Source organism: Microtus ochrogaster, chromosome 19 (assembly GCF_000317375.1).
Source record: "Microtus ochrogaster isolate Prairie Vole_2 chromosome 19, MicOch1.0, whole genome shotgun sequence".
In the NCBI taxonomy this organism is placed as follows: Eukaryota; Metazoa; Chordata; class Mammalia; order Rodentia; family Cricetidae; genus Microtus; species Microtus ochrogaster.
The window spans coordinates 29,687,175-29,707,013 of NC_022021.1; the positions used below are offsets into that span (position 1 = coordinate 29,687,175).

Below are 19,839 nucleotides of genomic sequence, written 5' to 3' on the forward strand. Positions count from 1 at the left end.
AGAGAAAATGCATACACACAATCTCTTTTTCTCTCTCTCTCAGACACACACACACACACACAGAAACAGAAAGAAGTACAGAGAGAGAAAATGCACACACACAATCTCTGTCTCTCTGTCTCTGCCTCTGTCTCTCTCTCTCTCTCTCTCTCTCACACACACAGAGAGAGAGAGAAACAGAAAGAAGTACAGAAAGAGAAAATGCACACACACACACAATCTCTGTTTCTCTCTCTCTCCGACACACACACACACAGAGAAACAGAAAGAAGTACAGAGAGAGAAAATGCACACACACACACACACACACACACACACAGAAACAGAAAGAAATACAGAGAGAAAATGCACACACACACACACAGAAACAGAAAGAAGTACACAGAGAGAAAATGCGCGCGCACACACACACAGAGCACACATAGAGACACACACTGAGACAGAGAGACACAGTCTCCTTTACACATGCATATACACAGACACACAAACACACACTCTCTCACACTTACACATTCACGTGTATCTGGTTTGCATAATCAACTTCTACATTCTGCCAAGACCTCTACTTCCAACTGAGCCCAGGTTTCACTCTTTAGAATGACTAAGCTGACCCTGAAGAGCAAAGAGCTTGACAGAGAAACAATCTCATGAGGACACTTCTCAAAAAGAAGGAAATTAAATTAAACTTGAGGCATGTGAAATTATTCTGCATAATATTATTCTGCATAATTTATTTTTATAGTGAAAATATATAATTCCAGAAAAACAAAAATTCTTTGTTTTCCTCATTACTTGCTTGCTTTCTTCTTTGTTGACAGTGCATTTTGTGTGTGTGTGTGTGTGTGTGTGTGTAGGGGGAAACTGAACTTAGCAAAATGTGCTAATCTTCAATTGATTTTTTTGAAATGTGTATGATATGCCGCCATCAGTCAAGTTCTAGGTATAGGGTATTTCTTTTGCGTTGAAAGGTTGCGCAGCTTATGTGCGGTAGTTAATCCCAAGCCTAAGGGGAAACCAGAGCTCTCACTTCAAGTTTTCTTTTTATTAGATTAAAAAAAAAATAACAATCCAAATTTCCACTCCCTCCGCTCCTCCCACCCCACCCCCCTCTAATCCTAAGTGGCCCTTCAGTCTGCCCCAGCCATAAAACTGTCACCCACATTCAAAGGGACAAGTTTGGTCCAATACTTGTTCCTGTTTTGCCAGCTGGTAGTAGTTCTCATCAATGCAATAACATTACAAATGTTTCATACTTGATTTCTTTAGCTCAGGCACATGCTGAGGAGTTTTATTCTAGATGATGCTTATCTTATGCCTCATCTTTATAGCTACTGAGTAGTCAGTCACTACGAATATAATACAAAATGTCAACCTATATAAGACCATTCCTGGCCTCTGTCTAGAAAAAGGAAGGCATCTGCATGGCCTTGGCAAAGCTAGACATGGGGTCAAAGCCAGATTTAATTATTAAAACTAGTGATGGGTAAAGAAGTTAGGTTTATTTCTTGACATGTATTTATTATTTACAAAACACTCTTTTAAAATTCCCCCTGCCAAAATTATAGTTTTTGTGAACTATCTGTAAGGATATGGAATTGTCCAGCCCCCACCTCCCGCTGCCAACCTCAGAATCTCTAGGTATCGACGTGTGTGTTCGAATGCAGTGTCCTTACAGAGATTTGTCACTCAGAACGGAGTAAGAATTGAAAAGCAACAAGGTAAACTAGACACAAGGGAGCAAGTGTGAAGTGAGATAGACTTCTAATTGACGCACTGTTGTGATCTGCTGAATTAGAAGAGAACGGAAAGCTTTGGGGGAAACACCAACTTCTAAGCTGGAGTTACACATGCCAACATAGAGAAAACAGAAGGCAATGGATTTTTATGCCAAAACTTAAAGTAACTTATGAGTAACATATGAATGAAATATTCAGTTATTGGGTCCTGAACCTGTAGCAACTTTCTGGTATTTTAGAAATTTTAACTAGATCACAAATAGTATCAGTTCACTCCCATTTCCCAGACAATGAAATTAGCAAGTGATGAGTAATAAGAGATTCAATGTATTTGTCTATGAATCTGGGCCCCTCGTGGGCGGCTCAGATATCTAAGAACTGGCCCTATGGAGAGGAAGCCATGCTAGGAGACAAAAATAAACAAAGCAGATTACTATGAACAGCCTTGGTTTGTGCTATTGACCTCCCTTAAAAAACTAGAGAAATCTATCACCAACAGCGGTAGAAATCTTGGTGCGCTTGTAAAAATGTATTTGGTTTCTAACTGTGCACTGTGTGACTTAGGGATCATTTTAGACTCTACTATTCAACACAATAGCCTCTCTTCCACATGCATTTGCAAAACACATGAAATGTGATTGGTCTCAATTGCAATGTGGTCTAAATGTACAATGTACACTACATTTTGATCATCTTCTATAAAACAAGCAAAAGATGTCTCAGAATGCTATTGATTATACATTGAATTAATAATTTTTCATATATCAGATGAAAAACATGTTATAGTTAATCTCATTTTTTTTTCTGTTTTGGAAGGTGAACAGCTAGAAAAGACTGGGGAGACAGCTGAGTGGGTAAAGGTTCTTGTTTGAACCACAGAACCCACGTAGTTTCAAGAGAGAACTAAGACTTTTGCAGGTTGTCTCTGGCCTCCACATGCGCACAGTGGCACCTGTTTACCCTCACACATGCACACACATATATCACAACCACAACTACTAAATGTAATGAAAATATAAAAATATTTTTATAATATTTTATATAATTTTATAATATTTTATATTTATATATAATTTTATAATATTATAACATTGCTTCAAGAAAAGTCAAAACTACTTATGTGCCCATAGATTTATAGACTGTACTATACTTGTTCAGGGCAGAACTGTATCTGGGTATGTAGGGTAAGAGAACGATCGTAGTTACTATCCAAGTAGTATATACATGAGTCATGATTTTGATCTTGTATGAGATGCCTTGGGGCATGAGTGCTAATCCATGTTCACAAATCGGGTTATGAGAGTAGAGATGATTGCTAAGGATCATTTAACCTAAAGCTTAATCCATTTCCTTCTTCTTACACATCTAGTCTTGTGTAGTTTAATATGATAGATGAATCTATCTTCTCTGTATAAACAGATGTTCAGACTGAAGGGCAATTCTATTTATAGGTTCTACAAAAGCTAGTTCGCTTTCCAAAAAGAAATACACAAATTCTGAACTCTTTAGCTACCATCTTCTCAACCAAAGAAGGTACATGAATATCCTACGCAAAGTGTAGGCACCTTATGGAAATGCCAATTCTCTAGAAGTTACTTGTATCTATTTGAAGTCAGCATTCTGTTTCCCACTAAATAAACCTTAAGACATATGGTACAGGATAGCTGTTCAACTGGAAAACACAAATGGATGCTCTGTCAGATAAACTCAAGACAGTAAAGGTCAATTGGTGACAATGGGCAATGTGAAAGAAAGTGGGCAGAAAGGTCATCATGGCTTGCTCAAGCGAAACCACTGTGTTTGCTACAACCCACTGAAAACCTGGTTGGAAAACCTAAAGTCCAACCTCTGTGTTGAGGGGTCTTTTTTCCTATTCAAAAGTGAGGACATTGTTTAGATGAGTTATTTAACTGACTTAGCAAGTTGGAAGACTGATTCTGGACACCCGTATTTTGTTTGGGTTTGAATGTGGGGTATGTATATATACATTGTTTGTGTGGGTGCATATGTATGTGGGTGTTTTTATATTTACATACATGTGTAGGGCAGTGGTTAACACCTGGGGTCTTTCTCTTTCATTCTCCACTCTATACTTTGTCATCCAGATTCTCTCAGTAAACCTGAATTTCATTGACTGGACTAACTTGATTAGCCAATAAGGATCCACCTATCTTCACAGCTCTCCCACTCCCAACCCACCGCAGGGGTGGGATTCCAGATGCCACACTCAGCTTTTACAAAAGTTACAGGAATCCTAACTCAGGCCCTCTTGCTTGCATAGCAAGAAATTTACTGGGTGCTCCTTGTCTCCAGATCCTGGATATTTATTTTTTCTGCTCTCCATAGAAAGCATGCTATAAACGTGCAATAACAGAAACAGACTGAGGACATACTGTGGCATCCAAATCCAAGATCTTGTTCATCCAGCGACTACAGGGAAAAGCTGTACATAGACTCAAGAAACTACTATAAACTCAGGAAAGTCAGAAGCTATAGCTTGTCTGGGTTGTAGGTGGCAAAGGACTGCTGTAGTGATCACGGAATTTAAGCCTTCCTTTAGTTCTGCAGATCTTGACATACTTTCCTCATCCGGAAACTTACCAAGAAAATGAGGTCATCTGATATGAATATGGAAATAGCCACAAGTCAGAATTTCATATTAGAGAATTTTTTTTCAAGTCACCAGAGATAATAACCCTTGGCAACAAGTGATGACTAGTGGGCGAGGGAAAAGATAAAACTCATTTAGTTTTTATTTTACCAATGTTCAGACCAAAAACTTTGCTTGCATTTTCTTTCCTTTGAGGCTACATAAAACCAAGAATCAACTTGGTCTTATGAACTGTTTGGTAATTTTCCTTTGACTGTATCATCTGAAATTAAATTGTTTGAAGAGAATGGGTGATATATATATACATATATATACATACACACATATATACATATATATACACACATATATATAATTATCATTTAATGTCCTTCTCCCATGAAGAATTAAACATTAGACATTTATTTGAGCTCTTTATACATATTAAATTGTTTAACACTATAACCGTCCCATGAGATCCATTCTCTAAATTTTTAGATGAAGATTTTGAAGAATATATGTTACAAAACTTGCTGCAAATCAAAAAGTTATTAAACATAGGCACCGAGAATGGACTCCAGGCAACAACACTACATAATGGAACCTGAAGCTATTCCACTGTCCTAAGGGAACGTTCTGGAGATGTAGTCTCTTAACTACTGTGACTATGGGCAGATGAATCTCTGAGAACTACAGCACCATTTGTGGTGTTTTTCTTTGGGAACCAGCAAATTAAGTGAGAGTTGTTTCACTTTAATTTTTGGCAATGGACAAAGTATTTTAGGAGGTTTTGAGACTCCAATAATTGTTAGCATTTGATCCTTAGGACAGACACTCCATCCTTCATAAAGTGCCGAAAGGGACACCTATAAAGAGAGACAGGAGATGGATTTCTGAGGACCATAGAAACCACCACCCTCACCATATCTGTAGTTCTAGGTTGGTGCTGTTGATGTCTGGGTCATCAAAAGCACAAGTCAGAGAATGCTGGCTTCCATTCACTTCCAACTGGCTGTAGCACCAGAAAGAGTATTCATCCCCTTCCGCATCTTCTACGTCTCCTGGGAAGAACAGAACACAGCTGTTAAGGAGGCAAATGAAGGCATCAGTTAAAAACCTGATAGTCCTTAACAAAATGTCACTGGCATGGCAGACATGAAGGAGAGCTTATAGTTTATCTAAAGAATCAATTCCAAGGACAAAAACAGCGACAAAAGTTTTAGCGCACATACATGAGCGCGCGTGCACACATGCACAAACACACACACACACACACACACACACACACATATACACACATACCTCAAAACTCCAAAATGCAGGTGCAGAGAACAGAACATTTTAACTGAAAAACTTACCATAGTCAAGGAATAGGTTCCAGGTGCATTTTAAACTGTTTTACCATTGGACTACTATTTTAGAAAATTAGAAAAAGCATGAAAAATCCCTCTTCCCTGTTTATATCAGTATATCTGAATTTCTTTGCTACATTTTAAAACTGTATTTAGAAGGTATATATTAAGGCTAAATTCTCCACTTCACATGATCTAACATATGTAGGAAAACCAAAAGCCTGGCAACTAGGAAGGGTGTTAAATGATGATGACCAAGCACTCTGTGGGAATGTAAAATGTTGAAATTATCTTTTCTCCATCCTGAAATGTTTACATATTTCAAAGAAGAGCTCCTGTATTTCATTCATATGCCCCCTAATCCAATGTTAGTTTTCATCACGATCTTCATTTGTTCCCTTCCAAGTACTATTTTCAAATGAAATATATGATAATAACTATTTCAGTTATAGGTACATTATAAGATTTCTCACCGCGCCCTAAAAGATCACAACTAAGAATGATATTGATGCCTCCATTGTGTGAATTGAAAGATTTTTGTCTTAAATGACTGACCGTGACAGCTCTGACTATAAATTAGTAAACCCCAAGGATGCCCAAGTTTGTGCCTATGTGATTAGATTTTTGTTTTCCTTTCTACTGTATTCTATAGGTACCAGAAAGTAAGAAATGGAATTTTGTGTCTGTGTAGTCACTTTTGTAAACTGCAACATATTAAAGATATTATTTGATTTCTTAATCTGAGTTGGACAGCCTACGATTAAACAGGTATTTGTGTGTATAGATATAATATCATATTTAAGAGCAGAATAAAGTCAGAAAATCTTTCAGCACATACATTCCAATAAGGACCAGGAAAATCTAGAGCAATCAAAGGTTTATATCACAATGGTGGAATATGTAGAGCCTCTGGCAGCTTCCAGGTGTTTAATCTCACCCAAAGCAAAGATTTTCATGCTTCTCAGGGTTTGATATGCTTTCAGAACATACTAACAACGGGTCCCACCTGAGTGACTTAGCAGCCATTTGCAGTTTCAATTGCTTTTTCTTAATTTAAAGAACCCCAAAGGTCTGTGGAAAAGTTAATAAAATTGGCCGCGAACAGACCAACCAGGTAAGTGACTATTCTAAGCAATAAATCTTATACATGGGTGGTGGACGCTGCTCACAGCCACAGGCATTTAACTTTCCTTTTTTCTTTGTCTCTTTTTGAGACAGGGTTCCTCTGCATAGCTTTGTAACCTGTCCTGGAAATCACTTTGTAGACCAGGCTGGCTTCTAACACACAGGCATCTGCTTGCCTCTGCCTCCTGAGTGCTGGGATTAAGGTCATGCACCACCACTGCCTAGATGGCATTTAACTTTCTAAGCTTTCCCTGAACCTAGTCATTTCACAACCAGAGCATCAGCAAGTTTCTTTGCACCTTTTCTGTGTATGCTTTCCCCATTGACAGGATTAAGTAACAGAGGAGCAGCCCCTATTTTAAGAGTTCATATTTCGAAACATGTTCATTTTTAATTTTCTAGACTTAGCCGTCTGCCTCTCTGCGCTGTCACCTTTCGGAACGGAATCCCTCTGGGTGGATTTGTACATCCCCGCATGGCAGCTCTCAGCTCTCATAATGCCTTGTATGCTTTTACTTGAGTGTCTCACCAACTGTATGTAATGGCTATGAATTACTATTTGGATTTAGACATCTCATGGGTCACATTTATTACACAGTTTACTCATATTTGACATGAGCAAGAGAAAGCACACTTCCAGCAGATGTCAGGAACCAGCTAAAGGGAGGACTTCTGCAGACTCCAACCAGCCAGTCTGACAAAATATGTCTCAAGTTATTTCACACAATATGCAAGTACCTGATCATGCAAATTTTCCTGGAATCAAAGCACCTATGTTTGAACACACAGTTCATTGACTCTTTAAGAGGTGTTGTTAATGGGGCCCAGTTGCTCTGTAACCAAAAAACATTCCTATAAATGCTAGTAAAATCACATGCTATTGTGGGAGAATATTCACTTGATGTGAGGTGAAGACCTCTTTACTAAGAAGTCATGTACACAGCGGTTGAGTGATGTCATCTGGGGACAGATGTGCACGTGAATCCTCACTGTTCTAACTTTGTAGCTGTGTCCCCTTTCTGTATACTTGAACTCCCAAAGCTCAGGTTCTGATACACTTTGTAGGAGTCATTGAATAGATCTATACAAAGGTTTCTCTTAGATCACTGTAAGTCCTCCGTGAGGGTGAAAGCTCTCTTATCAGTCTTTGAGAAATCAGAATGAAAAGATAAGATGTGAATTATAATTATAAAAATAAACTCACAACACTGGGAGTTTTTTTGAAAAAATTATCTATCAACTGCATCTATTTCTGCTGTTTTGACATTACATGGGTTGAGTAAATGTCTTAAGCATTCAATAGTCAGTATCCTTAGTAGGCAAGTAAATAGCTAAGCATTTAATAAAAATTCTAACTATAGAAATTTAAAGCATTTGGAATACATTTTATAAGCAAGGCAGTGTTATTTAAAAGATTTCTTCCTACAGGGTGATTACTTGGTTAATGGTGTTAACTGTTGGGGTCTTTAATGCTTCCTATGTTTGTTTCAATCATCCTCATAGTTATTAGAAAACTAACTTTATCTTTCAACCAACAATAGTAGATTACTTGTGAATTCCTTCAAGCACAAAGCAGAGAGTATTTTGATATGATTATGTGATTGCCTGCACATTTTTTAATAGAATATTTTTATATATTTTTTTGAAATTTAAAAGATTGAAGTAAAATCCAGTTTTCAACATGGATTTTCACTTCTTTTCCAAATAGTATGGTCAACAGGAAGAAATTGTGGTGAAGTTTTGCACCAAACAGTAATAAAGTTCTCATGCTTCCTGCCATGTGTTTGCACACATTTAACATGAGACCGGGGACTCTTCCTCACAAAGTGACTCATGCTCAGTCACACTGAGAAATGTCACTCCTCTGACAATTCTCTTAGAGAGAAAAAGCAAGGGATTTCCATCCTTACATATGCTAGGCAAATGGACACAAATGTCAAAGGCGTAGGAAAAGCATGACTAAGGGAACTTTACTGAAAAGAGTTGAGCTGAGTCATGAGAGGCTGGCATACCCTGATACTGTCTATAAAGAAATGAAAACCTCTGTATTTTAAGACAAGCTTTCACTCTGTAACTTAGGCTGGCCTGAAACTCATGATCTTCTTTTCTCAGACTCCCATGCTCGGGAGTTACAGGTATGTGCAAACAGGTACATTCAATTAACGAATGCACATGTAGGCCAGGCATGATGGTACATGCCTTTAATCCTAGCTCTCAGGAGACAAAGACTCCGTGTGTGTGTGTGTGTGTGTGTGTGTGTGTGTGTGTGTGTGTAAAAACAACTTAATTTGTAGAAACAAATGGGAGGTTCAACTTCAATGTGGCTCCAGTAACTTTTAGATACTTTTGAGCATAGCCTTGTAATTAGAATGCTTAGTTTTGAGGAGTTGGATCCAAGGGTTTTATGCATTGCAAAGAGAATTACAACGGCCATATGATGGGTTTGCTGAATACAAAAGCAATCCCGTGTATTTCAAATAAGACTTTACTCAGCACTGTACTGAATTATTCATTAGCAATCTAACATGAATCTGTCAAAGCTAAAGTTATATAGAAGCAATACATTATCAAGTAATTCCCATGTTCTAGGCACCAGAAATAAAGTTCTGGTGAATGCACAAACCTATTGATTCTGATCATTCATTTATTGTGAATATTTATGATTTTAGAACTCCATAAGCAGTTCAGCAAAACAAAGATAGCTTGATTTTTTTTTCTGGCAGGTACAATTCTGGAAGAGATTCTCCAACAAGTACAATCAGAAAATTGATATGGGGCTTCTTTTCTGAGATCACCAGCCTCTATCCACATTTATGAGCCAGAATTTGAGTGAAATACATTACTTCTCAACAGTCTTGTGAGTTACAAGCCTTCTGCAGTATTGTCCTAAGGTCCTTTGTCCTGGTGATTAGTACATGCAACATAACCAAACACATGTTAAGTTCTTGCTGTCCCGCTCCAGCCTGTTTAGAACTGAGGAACCTGTCCATATATGCTAAAGATGATCTGAAATCCCTTAAGAAAGAAGTTAGAAATGACTCACCGTTCTGTGCATTGCCACTTTCTCCTGAAACAGCTTGAAATAAACAGAAAATTGTCGCGAAAGTTTTACCCAGAACCATCATTCTGGGAGAGAGAAGAGAGAAGAAGCACGCTTGTGTGTGCAAATGAATGAGAGAGGGGGAGACTAAACCAGCTCTGTGCCTACTTAACCACAGATGGGGAACTATGAACACATTACAGAAGGCAAGTGCCAGAAACAGGAAGTCTGAGCAAAAGGATTGCTGCTTTAAGCAGAGATAGAGAAAACAGAGAGGTAGAATGTGATATTTTTTTCTGCATCAGTATTTGTCAGGACACACCGAGATGTGAGCCTGTTCCACCTTGTCTGAAGGTCAGAGAGTTTGAGCTTATTTTTGCTCTTTCAAAGTTGTTGACAACAAATGTGGCTACAAAATAACATATCCTGACTTAGGGTGTGGCTACTTGGTATTTTGGACACTAAGATGGCCTATAGAGGTGGATCCACTCCACCCTAAAACAAAGCTCTAGGAATTCAAGCATACTCCTGTACTCCTTCATTTGAATTAGGAGGTTTGACATAGGGAAATGGCTGCCTACAGAATATTTTGTCTAGGGTGTGTTCCCTGCATATTCCTGCCTAGAACATCAAATACTTTACTCAGGAAATAATGACTTGATGTCTCAAGTATTGAAGCAAGTAATTCTTCTGGTTGTCCTTTGTGCCATGCTAACACAGTCTTTGCCTCCCATTTTGTAGTGGAGTATAAAAGCATATGGAAAAAAATGTGAGTGAACTCAGTATTCGGTATTCACGGAGTTGCCCTTCTGTTACTATCCTGTGTCTCTGTGTTTCTTTCTTAACTCTGTTCCTCCTACTTAACATTTCTAACCCTCACAATCCTCCCCTGGGACGTACGGACATACCCTGACTAGGCTTACAGTAGAAGTCACCTCAAAAGCTGACTTATGACAACTATTCCTTGAGGCACCCAAATTTAACTGCTCACTTTTGAGCAAGGTGCTAGATTTCAAGTGATGGTTTAAGAGATCTCGAGGCCTACTTTAAAAGGATCACACAGCAAAAATCCAAACTCACAATGTTCAGCATTTGGTTGTTTGAGTGGACTTTTCTTTTAGAAAAATGTTGCTAGGATATAACTGTCCCACTTATGGCTGAACCCCTAGAGGTCACTCTCAGTTCTTGGCTCTCTGAACAGTTGGGAGTCTTCATTAACTGCCATGCAGTGAGAAAACCGCTTCTCCGATGAGGGGTGAGGCTGCACTATTCTTTGGGTATAAAGACACCCATATCTAGAAAACAGTTTGATATTATTTATTTTCAACAATGTAATACTAGTATATTTTACCTTACGGACTATGACCTCCCCAGTCAAGGGTTCTTGTTCAGGTTTAAAGTACCATCCATGATCACTCCTCTCAAAGTCTCAAGAAACATCATGGAAGAGAGGAGGGAAGGTTGGAAGGGCCAGGGGCCAGGGAACAGAAAGAGATACTGTGAAATAATCTATTCTAGAAATGTTAGGACCTTTGCATTCATAAGTTCATAGCAGCTGTGGTTACCTACACAAGACTGGCACAATAACAAGTCAATCAACAGTCCAACATGGATAGGGCAGGGACTCATGAGGTCCCATCCCTAGCTGAGAACCTACTGGCAACTTGATAAATACTAGGGGAACAAGAATCCATTTCCTTTAAAAGTGTGTCCCGTGGTAGATTGCCCAAGCTCTAGTGGACAGTCCTATAGTAATAAACACAAAACAGCATGAATCAGGCTCTGCATTATTAAGAAAATGGATATGAAGTTGTGGAGAAGAATAGGGGAAGTAGCAGAGAGCAGAGGGTAGTTATAGTTCAAATATATCATACGCAAATATGCCTTTTCTAAAAACAAATTTACAAAAGGTTCATTTAAAATATTCTATACTTAGTCTTTCAGTGTATAAAAGCAGCAACATTTCTACTATGTACTCTGAGTATCTCTAGTACAGACCTGTATTTGACTACTCAGCACAGGCATGCAGGGATTAGTAAATGCAACAAAATCTGATCCTTTGTCTTTTTCATAAGCAATTCATTGTTAGGATTCAATGTTACCCAGTTATTTGTGTATTGTCTACAGCTGGTGTCATGCAACAACAGCAGAGATGAGTGGACAAAGGGGGAATTGGGTGACACACAAGCAGTAAAACTTTCTGGCTTCAGAAAGTTTCTTATGATCTCTACATAATTTCTCTATCAAAATGTTTAAAACATGATGTGGTATTTCCCTCTGTATGCTGTGATTACCATTAATGAATAAAGAAGCTGGTTTGGAACTATAGCAGGGCAGAAGTTAGGTAGGTGGGGGGAAACTAAACTAATGCTGGAAGAAAGAAGGAGGAGTCAGGAGAGAAGGCATGTAGCTCTGCTAGAGACAGATCCCGGAACTTTAGCTGGTAAGCCATAGCCTCATGGCAATAAACAGATTAATAGAAATGGGTTAAATAGCATATAAGAGTTATCAAATAAGAAGCTAGAACTAACGGGCCAAGCAGTGATTTAATTAATACAGTTTCTGTGTGATTATTTTGGGTCTGGACAGCTGGGACAAACAAGTGGCCCTCCTTTCTACAAATTGGCACCAATGTGGTTGACTAAAATCCACTTAAAACCTGAGAGGACTTGGAAAGGAATTCTAGACACAAAAATACAGAGTTTAGCACAGCTTCTTGCTGTTTGCTCGTGGTGTGCTGCAGCTCCTTTAGGGGAAGTTTTCCTGATTCAGCCAAAGCAGAAAAAAAGGTAGTTTTGAAATGCTGGCTTTCTGAGTCATGCTGCCAGCATGAACTCTTATGAGGCCCAGCTATCAAGCATTTAAATGGGTTTTGAGTGTAGAGCACTACAACTACTTAATGGCTCAACATAGAACTGCTGCATACTTGGAACTGGAGCAATGTGCATGGCTTGCAGAGGTGGTGAATGGACCTCTTCCACCATGTTGCACATGAGTGGAGCAAGCAGGCAAGGCCATGTTTTCTCCAGTAATGCTGCACCTTAAGTTCATAATAAGGGCTTAGCATTTCAACAAGCACTCCTGTATAGTAAAGAATTACAGATGCACAATAAAATAGATTCAGATATAAAAGACCTCAAAATGAGACCCAGTGTTTAAAAAAAAAAGGTACATAGGCTTGGGATAGAGAAGAAAAAGACTAAAGAGACAGTAAATGTAATATAAAAGAATACAGACAATCATGGATTAAAGGAGAAAAGATAATAAATATTAAACTTGTAAAAAAGTAAAATAAGCCACATAAAGATGGAATGTACACAGAGAGTCTAGATTATGTATATTATTGTGTTTTCTTTGCATTTTTGACTGCAGAGGGACGTTTGATTCTGGGTATTGCTAAGCTAAATCAACATATACACTTTAAAGGTATCTTGTTTTCAAAATATGGAACTAAGGATATATTGCTTTGGAAAAAAGGTTCTTCTTTTGTTTCCACATAAAATGAGAACCTACGGAATCCTTCCAGACTAATGTGGTTTGATGGACCAAGAGCCCCTGAAAGGTTGCCTTAAACACCCCTCAAAAAATTACTTTGCTCAATAAACAGCAGGAAGCAGTTTGGACAGAACTATGCCCATATTCCCAAATATTGTCTATAAATGTTTATTTATATTTAAAGGGGGATATGCTATAGAGATTTGTATTGGTATGGATCTTGGTTTATTGATACAAATTTAAGATCAATTATATGTATATTTCTGCTCTTAAGGTATTATGTTCATACAGCTCATTCCAAAATGTAATGTGTAATTAAGAAATATAGCTTATAGATAATCATTTTTAATAGTCAAGCTTGTAGCCATGTTAGTTAGATTTTCTAGATATATAGAGATTTATTTCAGTTAGAAACCTGGAACTAGTCCATAAGGCATAGTTGTTTTCTTTTCTTTTGTTTTGTTTTCTGGAAAGGAGAAGAAAGACTGATCATAAAGGAAGGAGTTTAGAACATCTGAATAAGTATGAAGTTATGGAACTGTGTTATATCTCCACCATTAACATGGGCCTATAAAATGACTAAATCAACATAGATGAAACATGGATCACAAGTCTGAACATTATTAGTCCCCTGGGAGCTCCAGAGTTTGAATACAATTAGTCCTTGAAAGCTGAATGACTTAGCTTCTCTTGTAGTGACTTATTGAGATGACGTAATACAATAAGAAAGAGGAGGTGGGTTATTTTCAGTTTTTTTTTGGAAACTCCTCCTCAGGTATCAAAGGATCTCAGAGACAGATGTGATTTGCATTTGTTATAGTGTCATGTGCTTTACTCTACACCATAGAGAAGTTTCAGGAAAAGAATTCAACTAAGGTGGCACAATGTATCCCTGCTATGTGTCTGGGATTCTTTTGTAAAATTAAAAAATTCTCCAAACCAAAATAAAAGATGATGTTTTGGGGAATCTGGTAGTCAATTATGCTTTTGTTTCTAATCTTGTTTTGAAAGCTTCATTACAAAAACATTTTATTTACAAAGTGTGTTGCACATTAAGCTTAACATGCTTTCTAGAAATCTACAATGATAAATTCTCAAAACTATGTAAAAAGAGTTAAGGAGAAATATATGTACACATCTCCAACAACCCAGACCTCGTAAGCTTCTTATGAACTGTAACTCCATGGTTGAGCAATTGGGTCATGTCTCTTTAAATTCTCTTGTTTATCATTTAAGTGGACTATCATTTTGATTGTATCTCTTTCCTTTAGTCGTGAAGATGTAAAAGAACAAAGTCAAGACATAATATTTTGATACAGCATGTGCTAGTTTGCCTAGGGGGATTTCCACCAGTGTGCTTAACCCCTTTTGGGTGGGGCTGGAGATGCTGAAAGGACATCAGACAGAAATCTAATAGCGTGTGGGGAGCTTAAAGAAAAGCGAGAAACATCACTAATCTTTCTAGAGATTATGGGTGAGCAATGATAATTCAGTTTTCTTTATGTGGATCCTTTGAAGCTGAGAAAAGGCGAAGAACTTCCCTTTTTTGTAACCCGTCCTCCGTGTCCTCCACATGACAGGCATTTATTGCATTGCTTTGTCTGTGCTGTTAGCAAGAAAAACACAGACAGAAAGAAGGCTGAGGGAAACCTCTCTGGATATCGGAGAACTCAGGACCCAGGTGGTTCTTAGGTGTGACAGTTTGCTCTGATCATCAAGCTCTTTTTCTTACTCCTTGTTTATATGTCTTTGGTCTCATGAGTGCGTACAATGTGGTGAATCACTGAAAAGGGAAGCTATTTTATCATATCTCCTATACAAGTCGAGTCTTAGCAACTCATAGAATTTCTAGTATCACTTTTTCAAGTATCCGGAATCTTCTCTGCTTTTGTAAGATGGTTCAGGGTGTCTACAAAACAGGCAAAGTATATAGGAAAGGTTCTTATTTTTATGTCATAAATTCTGACTTCATATACAAGCAAAAGCACCGAGGTCTCAGAGACTTGAACTATCACTGGGATTCCAGATGCCAACATGATGGAGCTGGATGGAGGGCTGTGTGAATTCTTCAAGTAAATACTACTGGTTCTCTAATTCAGAGTCTACCCAGGGAGACCCACATTGCTCATTTCTTCCACTTAGGAGAAGCAAAAAAAACCAACTGCTGCAAACAGCTCAGGCTGGACATCTTTTAAAAATGAAGTATCACTTTTTTTTAAGGCAATATGTAAAAGACTGGGTTTTGTGATGACATTTTTGTGTGTATTATTTTATGATGGTGGTACTCATCCTAATTACTTTATTTATATTCTTATTATCATGTCCTCTCCTTTCCCACAGTAGTTCCCCTTCATGACATTCATTCATATGTATATATGTATATGAGATATATATTCTACATGAGACATTGCTTTTCATTTTGTTTTTGTTTATTTGTGTTTATATCCTAACCAAAGTTTCCCTCCTTCCTTCCCTTCCACCCCCACATTCACTCCTCCTCCTCTCTTTCTCTTCAGATACAGGCAGGTGTCCCATGGCTATCAGCCAGCCATGAAATATAAAGTTGCAGTGAGACTAGGCACTTCCTCTTCTATTGAGGCCATATGAGACAATCCAGTAGGAGAAATAGGTCTTAAGGCAATCAGAATCACAGGCAGCCCCTGCTTTTACTGTTAGGATTCTTACAAGTAAACCAGGTTACACAATTGAAGTTTATATGCAGTGGGCCCATTCAGGCTCTCTGCTTGTTGGTTTAGTCTCTGAGAGCCTCTATGTGGTGCCCATGACCCTACTGGTTCCTACAATCCTTCCTCCCCCTCTTCACCAGAGCATTGCCTAATGTTTGGCTGTAGGTCTGCATCTGTTTCCATCAGGTGCTGGGTGAAGTCTCTCTGATAATAGTTGGACTAGGCACCAATCTATGAGTATAGGAGAATATCATTAGAAATCATTTTGTTGTCTTTGTTCCCCAGTCAGGTTTGGTTCTATCAGAGATCTTCAGGGGATCCTGGCCTTCAGGGGTGAGCTCCCTCTCAGAGGATGGATCTCCAGCTGGGTCAGTCATTAGTTACTCACTCCCACAATTTCTGTGCCATCTTGGACAGCAACCCAGCCACAAACCCTTTTGATTTACAATTTGTTCTGCCTACAAGAAGTACTATTTTTCCTTTTTCTTCCTTTCATTACTTTCTTTCCTTCCCCCATTGTCTTTTCTCTATTTACAAACTTCATACACACACACACACACACACACGCACGCACGCACGCACGCACACACGCAGACATTTAAGATCCCATAAATGAGGAAAATTATGATTTTTTTGCTTTCTAAGTCTGACCTATTTTTTGATCCTTTTCCAACTTCATTCACCTTCCTCCAAATGACAAAATTTTATTTTTTCATTATGGCTGAAAAAGACTCCACATATTCCTTATGTCAATGAAAAAGAACTTCTCTGAAAATGTTTACTTGAAGGCTATTAAATAATCTTTACACTTTTGGTAAGATTTCCCCAAATGAGGACAATTCAGAAGTCACTTATATTGAGCTTGTACATTGAAAGACAACAAAATGAAAAAGCAGCCACAATAACAGGTAGAGAATGTTACAACAAGAACATCCTGGGTCCAAATTTTATGTTTGGGAAACACTTAAAAGTGGTTTCAAACACATTCTCTCTGATCTGTACTAACTGTGCCTAGCACTTTTTACCTTCCTTAATTAGCAGATTTTGTATCTAAGATATAGAAGCAATGGTATGAGAATCCTCACAGGTGTCAAGAAGGTGAGGGTGGTTGAAAGAATTCATGTGTTCTACATTTAGTTGAATAGAATTGTCTTAGCATCTTGTCAGTTGTGCTGACTCAGTCCCAAAGGGGGAGTCCCAGTATCTTCAAGTGTCATTTCCAGGAGCACAGTTTTCTTTTTGTGTCTCTTCTTGCATGTCTCTTTCCTCATTGCCTAATATATTCAGGCCTGTGTTTTGTTCTATCTGCCCTGGTCTTTCTTTCTTTCTTTCTTTCTTTCTTTCTTTCTTTCTTTCTTTCTTTCTTTCTTTCTTTCTTTCTTGGCATAGTGTTATACCTTCATAAGGTTTCAGACTATCTTTGGATGTGACAGACAATATATGAGTACTGGTAGTTTACTCCTTGCCAAGGACATTTCTCCAAGTAAGTGAATATTTTAACTTCAGGTTAAACTCAAATTTTGATTAAAATGCTACCAAGAGGGCTGACTCTTAGGGGCAGCAAGATGCTTCCAGGAAAAGCTGCTTACAGTGCTCTTTACGGATCAGAAGCAGGCATGGATATCTACCCCTTCAACGACAGCCTCCCTTTCCGGCTACTGATGATGTTCTTGAGAGAAAAAAGCACCCCACAGTGGTTTGAGGAAGAGTCTGGGCTAAGAGACTTGTGCCTGATGAGTTTTTCTCCAGCTCTTGTCCTCATGTCTACAAAACACTTGCTGAGAGATTTCAGATGATTGCCACCACTCTGCTGTTGTAATCCAGATGTGATCTGGAAGATACTCCTTACTTAAAACTTATAGGTTAGAAAAGTAGTTGCCATGATAACTTTAGTTTCAAAGGAAGAATGGAAATGTTGTCTGAAAGAGGTGTGTGCCCAACTAAAACTAGACTTCTATGAATGAAGGAAAGATGAGAACAGATAATGGGAAAGCAAGCACTCTGAAAAAGTTACACATTCCATAGCTATGTGAATGTACTCATCGTGAAGCACACATGGAGCCATCACTGTTTCCAACTAATATATCTATGGGCTTGACATCAGAGCACAAACAAACATGCCAAACTTGCCCCCTACATGCAAATTAGAGTTACGCTAACTTTGGTCAACTTATAAAATGTGGTATGTCAGTATATGATTTTACATTTGGTGTAGGACTTGGACATCAATTTTCTTCTACAGAAAATTGACCCACTTTTCATGTGCTAACTTTATCTGGTTTTGTGATAGACGTTCTAGCATTAAAGAATAAGATTGATAGTATTGTGACTTTTTTCTATCTGCTGGAAGAATTTGTTAAGTATTGACATCAATTCTTTCTGAAATATTTAATATAACTCACCAACAAAGTGAGATTTGCTCTTTTCTTTGTGAGAACATTTTTTTAAAAAATTATAACCTCAATCTGTTTAGGAGGATAGTGATACTGAGATAGATTGCCTCTAGAGTTAGTTGTTTTTTTCCCCTGATTTTTAACATTTAAATGGACAAATCTGTTGGTATACAGTGTGTCAGTATTCCGTATGATTACTTTATTATGTAACTAGTGTATGTTTATGGGTTGCAGTCTTAGTAGTAACATTTCCTCTTCCATTACTGATTTTAGTGCTTTGGACATTTTTGCTCTTTTTATAATTAAAATTGCAAATTAAAAAGTAGACTTGCATCACTTCCTCCTTTCCTTTTCTCCTTCCAACCAATTTCATGTACTTGTCCCTTATTCCTTCTCAAATTGATGGCCATATTTGTTATTATTGTCTAATACACACACATACACATACAGAGACACACATATCAATACATGAATGCAGCCTGCTGAGTCTATTTAGTGTGACTTGTGTCTGGACACTTAGTAACTGACAACCCATTAGGGCCTCATCTCTTGGAGAGGCTTATTCTCTCCTATACTCATTATTTGCCTGTAGACCTTTGTCTTTTTGATTGATTAGTCTCATTAAAGTATGTGTCAATGTTTTGATCTTTCCATTGTCTGTTTACAATATAATAGAAATATTCATAAATATTAATAGAAATAACAAATTTTGCTTAAACTTCTACTATGGTAGAAGAGAAGAAGAGGACACAGTACTTTGGTAAAGTCTTGGTCTGGTATCTGATTGAGAAAAGTACTACTGACAACGAACTCATACTTTATCATCCTATTATAAATGACTAAAATCATAGCACGACTATAGGAAGAGATGAATCATCGTTCAGATGATGTGATTTAAGAGCTACACATGCCTCATGGGATTTCAATGAAATTGTCCCGGATCTCATATGTCACATGGTGATATCATCATTGATATGCAAATGAGACAGAGATAATTCATCTTTGATGTTGTACTGCATTTCATGGTGGTTGCACATGTGATGGAAAGCTTGTCTCCAGGAGGACACTGAGATTTTCTCTTTGGACGTCAGGACTTGGACAAGATTCCTATGTAGCCGAATGAATGATAACTGGCTCTGTCCATGTGTAGTGGCAAGTGACCAGGCTTTAGAATTAGCTTCATTCCTCCTATTTAAGAAATGATGTCCTGATTTGAATATATGGAGGAAATGTTGGCATGGGTTTGGAGATCTTGAGTGGCTGGAAAACAGATGGAGAAGGGGACCGAAGGCAGAAGGACAGAGAAGTGATGTGGCATCTGTCATACTATATAGATCTGTGAGCAAATGGAGCTTGGGCTACCTTACTGTATGTTTTCATAAGTGACAGTGCTGATACCTATTCTAAGGAAATTTGCTATA

At 38.0% G+C, this 19,839-nt stretch overlaps 1 protein-coding gene across 1 annotated transcript in view; it reads right to left on the reverse strand.

The window, feature by feature from the left end:
- The window catches only part of Il7r (interleukin 7 receptor), a 22,704-nt gene extending 12,776 nt beyond the window's left edge, over nucleotides 1-9,928 (reverse strand). Inside the window, exons 1-2 of the mRNA XM_005356620.1 lie at nucleotides 9,847-9,928; nucleotides 5,249-5,387 (exon numbers count right to left, since the gene is read on the reverse strand). Of these exons, the coding sequence (XP_005356677.1) occupies nucleotides 5,249-5,387; nucleotides 9,847-9,928 (221 nt within the window). The remainder of the gene's footprint in view (nucleotides 1-5,248; nucleotides 5,388-9,846) is intronic.
- Between the last annotated feature and the right edge of the window lie 9,911 nt (nucleotides 9,929-19,839).